The 8,687-nt window shown below is 46.2% G+C and overlaps 1 protein-coding gene across 2 annotated transcripts; it reads left to right on the top strand.

The window, feature by feature from the left end:
• The first annotated feature begins 325 nt into the window (after positions 1-325).
• Positions 326-8,244, top strand: MIDN (midnolin). Of its 2 annotated transcripts, none has more exons than XM_063914345.1 (8): positions 326-700; positions 1,652-1,739; positions 1,826-1,888; positions 3,137-3,487; positions 3,596-3,728; positions 4,780-5,043; positions 5,304-5,354; positions 6,135-8,244. In XM_063914345.1, the coding sequence occupies exons 1-8, from the start codon at positions 504-506 to the stop codon at positions 6,398-6,400; spliced, it is 1,413 nt and encodes a 470-aa protein (XP_063770415.1). In that variant the 5' UTR covers positions 326-503; the 3' UTR covers positions 6,401-8,244. The 2 variants fall into 2 exon arrangements, with proteins under 2 accessions (XP_063770415.1, XP_063770414.1); XM_063914344.1 differs by having other exon boundaries at positions 328-700; positions 3,593-3,728.
• The last annotated feature ends 443 nt before the right edge of the window (positions 8,245-8,687 follow it).

The raw sequence follows: 8,687 nt of genomic DNA, 5'->3' as shown, positions 1-8,687 counted from the left end.
ACGTTCCACCAGCTTTCATACATACTGTAATCCAGCGTTGCAGAAGTTCTACGTTTATTTTTGAAAGCTGCATTATAATATCAATCATTTCCTGCAGTGGTGTGTATGTGTGACTATGAAGCCTTTTTTTGTTTTTTTATTACATCTTAGGGACCTCCTCTCAGTGTAACCCCCCGCGCTCCATGTCACCCGACGCCTGGTTCTGCGTCTCCCGTGACCCGTCTCTTTGTTTTAAATCCAATTTATTATGAATGGCCGTGAGGGAGTGGTGACCGTTAGAATGGGCGGGGTGAGTAGGTGGCACCGTCTGACGCTGAGCGGACATTGGTTGTAGGTCATGAAGTAGGCGTCCCGTAGCCGCCACGTGGGGGGAGGTGAGAACGCGCTGCGATTGGCTGGGAGGCGGCGTCGGTCGCCTCTTCTCTGGAGGGGGAGCCCATGTAACTTTGTGTGTTAGTTTTACGCCGGAGCTGCAGAGACCGGAGCCGGCGACCGATCCCCGGATGGAGCAGCAGCCCAGCACCCGGAGCTGCATGAACGGAGCCCGAGAGCCGCTCATGAACCTGAACATCCAAAGCACAACGGGCACCCGCTATGAGCTTCATGTGCCGGCCGAGGAGACGGTGGACGGACTGAAGCGGCGGATCTCTCAGCGGCTCAAGGTGCCCAAGGAGCGGCTCACCCTACTGCACCGGGAGACGTGAGTGGCAACGGTGCCTGGGTACATTGTCCCCCGTGCTGGGTTCCCCGGCCGGACAGCGCCGGGCTTGGGCTGTTTTGGGGCGGGGGGAGGGGGCGCTCCGGCCAGAGTGATGGGCTTTGTGTGGACGTGTGATTCCCCCTCCTGCCACGGGCGTGTGCGGGTCCCCCGGTGTTTCCGTCCTTTGTTCCGCATGCCGGGGCGGTGGGTCTTTGTCTAATGAAACCTACAATGGCTGCTTCCTTCCTGCTCAGTGCGTGTGACCCCCCCTTGTATCTGTCTGTCCTAGTGTACAGCTGTCCATACACCCCCCAGCACACACCTTCCCACCCCCCCATCTGCTAATGTGCCTGTATAGGTCGCATTGCTCCCATGCCCCCTGCGGGCCTGTGTGTATCTCGTACTATAGTTATGTGCCGGGCTTTAGTCTATACTGTCGGCTATTATTTATTTAACTTATATTTTTTATTTGCCCCTATGCATACATATACTTAACAACATTATGATGCGCCTTTCTAACATTTGGGGATATTCTGAATACTGTGTAGCATTAATAAGGATTAATGGGGTTCTGGGGAGCCCTATGTTTCTCATCCTTAGTCAGTTTAGTCTTAAGCTGTAGCTATTGGTTATTAGGGAGTGGAATCTGTTGTCTGCTCCCCAGGTTGGCCCCAGCTACCCCCTCTTCCAGTAAGTAATTCAGGGAGGCTCTAGAAGTGATGACATCACCATAACTTCTCACCCCACCTTCCCCCATCACCACTCTGGCACTTCCAAAGTGGCCTAGTCATAACCCATTCATTGCCAAGAATAGCCGAAACATGATGGAAGGTTCAAAGAGAACCAGTAAGTCAGCCAAGTAGAGGGTGGTCTCTTGTCTGCTGTGGGGGGTGCCGGCAAGTTATTTCCTCTGGAATGTCTGTCTCACTTCTATCTCCCTTCTCACTTTAGACGTTTAAGCTCTGGAAAGCTGCTGGATCTGGGAGTTTCAGACGGAAGCCGGCTGACCCTCCTACCTACTGTTGAGGCTGGACTCATGGTCAGTGTATGGATCAGATTAATGCAGGAGATTGTTTAGACATAGTACTGTATATTGATGACTCTCCCTCCTGTTTCTCCCCACAGTCCCAGATGTCCCGCCCGGAGCAGTCAGTGATGCAGGCCCTAGAGAGTCTGACAGAGACGCAGGTGAATAGCTACAACACTGTATTGTGGGGGAGGGCAAGGGGAAGTCACTGCATTTTGTGTGGTGTCGCTATGTACTCTGACGCAGATCATGCCTGTCCTACTGACAAACATACGGGTTGCTAATCAGATGGTGTGGAGGGTGTATTTAGTTAATGCTTAATATCTCAAGGTTTTAGACTATAAGGTGGGGGGGAAGGTGTGTTTTTTTTTTTTTTTTTATATATTGCCATATTTTGTCTGGTGTCTATTTTCTTTTATTTTCTTGAGACTCTGCTTAACTTCCATCCTGTGCTGGCATTTCCTTGTTGCAACACACTACTGCAATCACTACTTGTGGCACCTCTCATTGTACAGCTTAAAACCTCTTAATGCCCGCTGCTTTAGCTTCCCCCTTTTTATTTTTTTATATATATACTGCCTACTCTTCTTACTTTTGTGTGTGGGGGTTCTTCTCCTTGCATTATGGACCTACCTTTTTGCTTCCCACCTTGCAAATCTTTACCATTTCTGTACCCGAGTCCCCTCAGCCCCCTCCCATGGCCTTGTTCTCCTCCTAGTTGCGTGCTGGACGCTGCTATTTTTAGCTGTTCCTGCAGGCGTGGGCTGGAAGGGGGTGAGTCAGAGAGAGCAGTCTGATAAAACTGGGAGAGTAGCCTGTTCATGTATATATGCAGAAGAGTACATGCTGTACTGGTCATATATGCAGTGTTTATGTATTGTCTCCAGTTCTTGCAGGGTTAATGTTCTGCTCTTTGTCCAGTGATGCGGGGGTGGGGGAGTCGTGATGTGGGGGAGGGGTGCTGAATTCATGACTGCTTGTATGATTGAGTCGTGATGGCATGCTTGTTCTGTGTAGCTTGTTTTTTTCTCCATTTTTGGATGGTTTCAGATTGTAGGCTCTTGATCACAATTTCAGTTAACCTGGTCCATTAGCCACATTTTAATTTGTGATGAATGTATGGTGATGGCCAGATAAGAGGATAGTGTGAATGTCCCTGTATTCTGTAGCTCTGAAATGTTTGGTAACCGATTATAGAACAAATTACGTTATGTTAAATTCAGCAGCAGTTACCTGAAGTGGGGCTCAGTGTTAAAATGGATGTATGCTAATAAGTCTTTTGTGTCATTTTGTATGTGCCTAGATGGACATTTCATATGTAGGTTTGGTAGTGCTTTGTGGGGTTTGTATCATTTTATATAGTGCTAGATATATAAAGCGGTTATTGTATATTATCTTGTTTTTCTTAGGTGAATGATTTTTTATCTGGACGCTCTCCCCTTACTCTGGCACTTCGTGTTGGGGATCACATGATGTTTGTACAGCTTCAGTTGGCTGCCCAGCAAGCCGGGGGGTCTCACCTTCAGCACCGCCATCTGATCACCAGAGGGACTGAGCACAATGCAGCTCCCCACTTCCGTACCCTGCATACAAGCACCACACCTGCGCTTACCCGACTGGCTGCTTGCTCACAGAGTTCTCCTCCTCCGCCTGTGTCGGTGCCCGCTGCTTCCACACATTGCAATGCCCCTCACTCTTCCCTTACCCCTAGCGTCTTCCGCTCGCATGGAGAGGGTGTGTCTACATCACCCCATACAGAGGTGAGTACACTGGCCCAGTTTGATGTCCAGATCAAACTTTAATGGAATAATAGGTCTATTTGCAGTTTGATATGGACTTACTTTTTTTTTTTCATTCTCTCCTAGCAGGTAGAATGCAGTAGCAGCAGTCGGAATAGTGAAGATGCCAGTACTTCCCAGTCGGGTCGACAGCGCAAGCCTGGTGCCATTATAGAAAGTTTTGTCAACCATGCTCCTGGTGTCTTCTCAGGGACTTTTTCAGGTCAGTTTCCTAACAGTATTCCACTGTTTAAAATGTGATAACTTGTTCCTTTTAGCCTAGTCTGGCCCACTCGTAGCTGTTCATTTTCTTTTTTTTTTTTTTTTCTTATGTGAAAATGATATGAATGCAGCACGCATTTAGAGCTAACTTAACATGTTTAAACAGTCTTTCTACTTCTTTGAAATGTGCAGTAGTGCAAGTGGTTTTTTTGGTATGCTATTCCTTACTCTGGAAAATAGGGGGCAGTGTTGTAGCTCAATTTTCTTTTTCTTGTAATCGATGCTCAGTAATACATTCTATGAAGTTCCTATGTTTTATCCATTCTATTAAGTCCCTATGTTAGAGCTAACCTACTGTTAGTTGCAATAGGAACCTATGAATGGTACTAAAGTATCTGCAGAGTCTGTAGGTTAATATAAGCAGTGAGGTTTCATGGAATGCCCTAAGGTTGGTTCTATATTGGAGGGGCTGAAGGGACCTTGTGACGTATTGAGGGGAGGAGCTACGTCACCAGGGGGAGGAGCTATGGGCGAACAGGGTACCCGAAAAGTACGCTCGCCACGCTTCGGGCACGGTGGCTCGCTCCGCTTCGCTCACCACCTAATTACTAAAGGTAATAGTTGGTGGCGTGGATAGTAGAGGAACTATCCCGCTGGCCTAGCTCCTCCCCCTTGCGTCGTAACTCCTCCCCCTTACGGAAAAGGTCCCTTAGCCCACTTGATTCTAGCATCTACCAATGCCCTAAGCTACAGTGGGTAACAAACTGCTTAGTGCTGAATGACTGGGCGCTGCAGCAGTGGGTTGGTCAGAGTTTAGAAAGTTAAAAAGTGAAATTTTTCCTGGTTCTGTGGAACAGTAAGTGCAGTTGAGAGGATTGCTCTGGAAATTGTAGAATATTTGAGGAGGTAACCTTTCTTGGAGTGGTTGACTGTTTGGCTGATTAGGATGGAATTCCAGTGTGTTATAGTGACAAAGAAATGCGTTCTTCATGCAGTATGGTTAGGCGTCTTGTGCGGTTTATGTTCAACTTCATACTACTTCCACTCTGCAGGCACTTTGCATCCCCACTGCCAGGACAGTACAGGACGTCCTCGCCGTGACATTGGGACAATTCTGCAAATCCTTAATGACCTACTGAGTGCCACTCGCCACTACCAGGGTATGCCACCCTCACTCACCACACTCCGCTGCCACACCCAGTGCGCATCACAGACCAGGAATGCCAAGGCTACCTCACCCAAAAATAGTGATACCCAGCAGACAAACCACCCAGCAGGACATTCCCAGCCCCAAGCTCGCCAGTGCAAACCTACTGGTAAGTAGAATGTCTATGTGAATTTGGGAACCTGAGCTGTGGTCTGATTAGTACTGAATGGGTCATCTTACTTCTCCCTCTTCGTGAGGGTGGTGGCCAGTTGCCTTTGTTTGTCTAGTGGGCTGCAGATGGGGAGGGAGCTAGCCAAAGGCTTAACAGAATAAAATCCTCACAATGCCACTTCCAACCCCCAACCATAGTGTCTAGGTGTATTTAGAAGATTAAACCTGTATTGCCCACCTCTTCTCACCCAACCACAGCCTGCAACAGATTTGAAAGAAGGCAAAGTCAAACACGTGTACATATTGCAGGTATGCTGATGCAGACATGTTCATTTTTTATTTTCCCATTTCTATGTGGAGTCTGTGTGCAGTAGGGAGAGGAATGTGTGCTTACACAGGATTTGTGGGGGAGTACAAATAGAGTGGGTTGGCTGTTTCCTAGGGGCAGTGTATTTAATAAGACAACATAGCTGGCAATCCCTGGGAAGATTGTGCACAGTATACAGCCAGACATTCTCACAATTTGACTCCTGCAGCCAGTGTATTTGTAGACAGACCCCAGAAAGAAGTACCTCCCACCTCCTTCATGGAGGGTGTGGGTGAGAGGGGGGAGGGCCTGATGCATCTGGCCGGTTTCATTCTGTGTGTTTTATGTTGGAGAACAAAGAGCGACTGAGTGTGGGAGGGGTGAGCAGATCCCATTATACAGCAGGAAGCTGTGGGAGCTTCGTGATAAAATATTCAATGCCTGTGTGCAGCTGATAGTCCACAGGCTGTTTTAACTATTTCAGCACATTGCACCTATTGCGTTCTTATCCTGATTGGCAAAGCTGAATGTGTACACAAAGGGGGTATGGCCGCCAAGCACAAACAAGCTCTCCTCTCAATTTGTTTCTGCAGTATCTGCTTATTAAAAAATAAATAAAAATAAATTGCTATTCCTCATTTACTAGGCGCAGTGCATCCCTTTGTATCAAGTATTTGCCATTATCTTACAGGACCACTGAATGCATGTATTCTCAAGGTGCATAGAAGTTTGGTTAATATGTTGCCTTATAGTGTATTCAAATGTCATAACTCTGTTTACAGGTGATCGCTTGCGGCAGACAGAAAACAGGGCAACTCGCTGTAAAGTGGAAAGACTGCAGTTGCTCATGCATCAGAAGAGACTGCGCCGGAAGGCACGGAGGGACTCTAGGGCTCCATATCAGTGGCTTCCTACTAGAAAGTCCAGTCGGACCAGCAGTAACAGCAGTACAACTAGTGGAGAGGGTGCCCTTGACATGGACTTTGAGGATTCTCTATGGAAACCAGATGTCAAGGCTGAACTTAACTCTGAGTTTGTGGTGGCATGAGGCATATACTACAGCATCATACATTTTTATTTTTACTTTTTTTTTTTTGTATTTTGGTCCAGGAAAGAACTGCTTTGATTGCTGTGTATGTAGCTGGGAAACTAAGACTAGTATCTTAATGAAGATGTGATTTACCAACAAACACAAAAAAATGGTCAACCTTAAAAACAAATATAAAATAAACAACTAAAAAAAAATCTTAGACTTGAATGACAATAAAATAACTGTCTGCCTTAAACGCTTTCATGAGTGTTACAGGTTTAAACTGTACCCTTGCATTGGAGTGTGAAAGCAATAAGGCACACTCTTGTTCCTGGAGATGGCGTCCCCCTCCTCCCACCTCCCCCACTCCTGGATCAATTCCACAACACATGAATGCACAGATGGGAACATTTCAGAGCCTGGGAATACTTAACACACCTGCTCTGGGACAGAACCTCAGATATGCTGCTGTTCAGGGTGCATCTGCCTCTATAGAACTTTGTACTTGGAATTTACCTGGGTCAAGGACAACCAGGGACTTATCTACAATACTTCATTTGTAATCATCACCGTTATTGTCATATGTAGCATCAATGTACTATGCTGTGGGCTTCTGTACATCCTCTGACTGGTTTTGGGGTGGGACCTATTCTGCATGCTGTGCCTCCCATCCATCCTTGCCCCTTTAATAACCATGAAGTGGGGACAGTAGCAGGGAGGGAGGCAGCACTGTGCTGTTTAAGCTCTCTATCATATTTACCTCACGTCAGACTTTTTTTTTTTTTTTTTTTTATTCCTTGCCCCCTGATCAACAGTTTAGGACACTTTTTTTTTTTTTTTTTTTTGTGAAACTTTTTTGTTTTGTCCCCCCCCCTTAAATTAAATGTTTTTGGAGCTATGTGCTAATGTTGGGGGAATTCTATATGCAGTATTGGTACACATGGGTATGTTCCTCCTAGTGTTTCTCCCTGCCCTGCTATTTTGGTTCTTGCTCTGTGCAGGGAATTTGCTTTCTCACTGTGACGTACTCTCTGCGTGCACCAGGTATGTTTCCTGGCAGTCTGTGCGTGAGAATGGTTAGTGTGCTTCTCCCCCACTTGTGGGTGTTGCAGGAAGATGTGCAAATCACTAACATTCTGCAGCACTACAACTGAGAGAGGCTGAGCTTGGGCCCACTCTCCTCTTTTGTTGCTGCTGACCTGAAACTGACACTGATTTCAATGTTAACATTAAGTGGTAGAGTGGGCTAATGATGATTCTGTCAAGCTAGATGGCAGCAATGATGTGGGCTGATGCATACAATTTCTCCTCAGTTTCTGTTTCTTCAGGCTGTTGTATGGATGTAGTGTCACAAAAGCCAGTAATGGTTTTTGTTTGTGTCTTTGTTTCGTGTGAAATTCCCCCACACCCCCCTTCCTTAATTTTTTTTTTTTTTGGTTATAAAATCTGCAATGTCTAATCTGTTTGTATTTGTGTCTTACAAATTTACAATATTGTTCTCCAAACATGTAATTTCCAAATACATGTTTCTGAGGAATCTACTCCTTGTTTTGAGGTTCTGTGGGCTCTTCTAGTGCAATCTGTGTGTCAATGGCCTCATCTGCACTGAATCAACTTTATTTATGCACTTCTAAATGGTTTATAGACACCAGTGTGTGAGGGGGAGATAGATATACATTATTTTTTTTTTTTTTTTTTTTTGGTACCTCAGGGCTACATACAGGTACACTGCTTTTCTGGTAATACTGATTGAAAGACCATTGCTGGGGCACATCCATTTGCAGGTAGAAATGGAAGTACACTAAGCAGAAAAGTAGTCATTCAGCTTAGAATCTTTCTCGAAATAAAAAAACAAAAACATAGCAGAATGTTGTGTTTTCTGTCTTAAGGGAAAGCAAGTAATGAGTGCAAAGATCCATTTTAAGTTGCTAAAAACAAGTGCCATTTCACAAGATTTTCTGTAGGCACCAGGTGCCAAGTAATGGTCCCTACACATTGAGCGATCCGCTGTCGGGCAGCTCGGCGGTGGATACGGGCGACCCGGTAACGGGGGGAGTGAAGTTTCTTCACTCTCCCCGTCACCCGGCTCCATAGAAGGGCAGGCAAATATGGACAATATTGTCTATATTGGCCTGCATGCACAGGTGATGGGGTACCAGCGATGAACGAGCGCAGGGCCGCACATCATTCATCGCTGGTGCCTCCACACTCAAAGATATGAATGGTATCTCGGTCATATCTTTCACTAAAATCGTGCAGTGTGTAGGGCCCATTAGAGGGCTGCTTTCCAGTTTGGTGATGCATT

This window comes from Pseudophryne corroboree, chromosome 1, assembly GCF_028390025.1.
Source record: "Pseudophryne corroboree isolate aPseCor3 chromosome 1, aPseCor3.hap2, whole genome shotgun sequence".
NCBI classification, from domain to species: Eukaryota; Metazoa; Chordata; class Amphibia; order Anura; family Myobatrachidae; genus Pseudophryne; species Pseudophryne corroboree.
The sequence above is the reverse complement of the archived record's forward strand: the minus strand, read 5'-3'. Positions and strand labels throughout refer to the sequence as shown.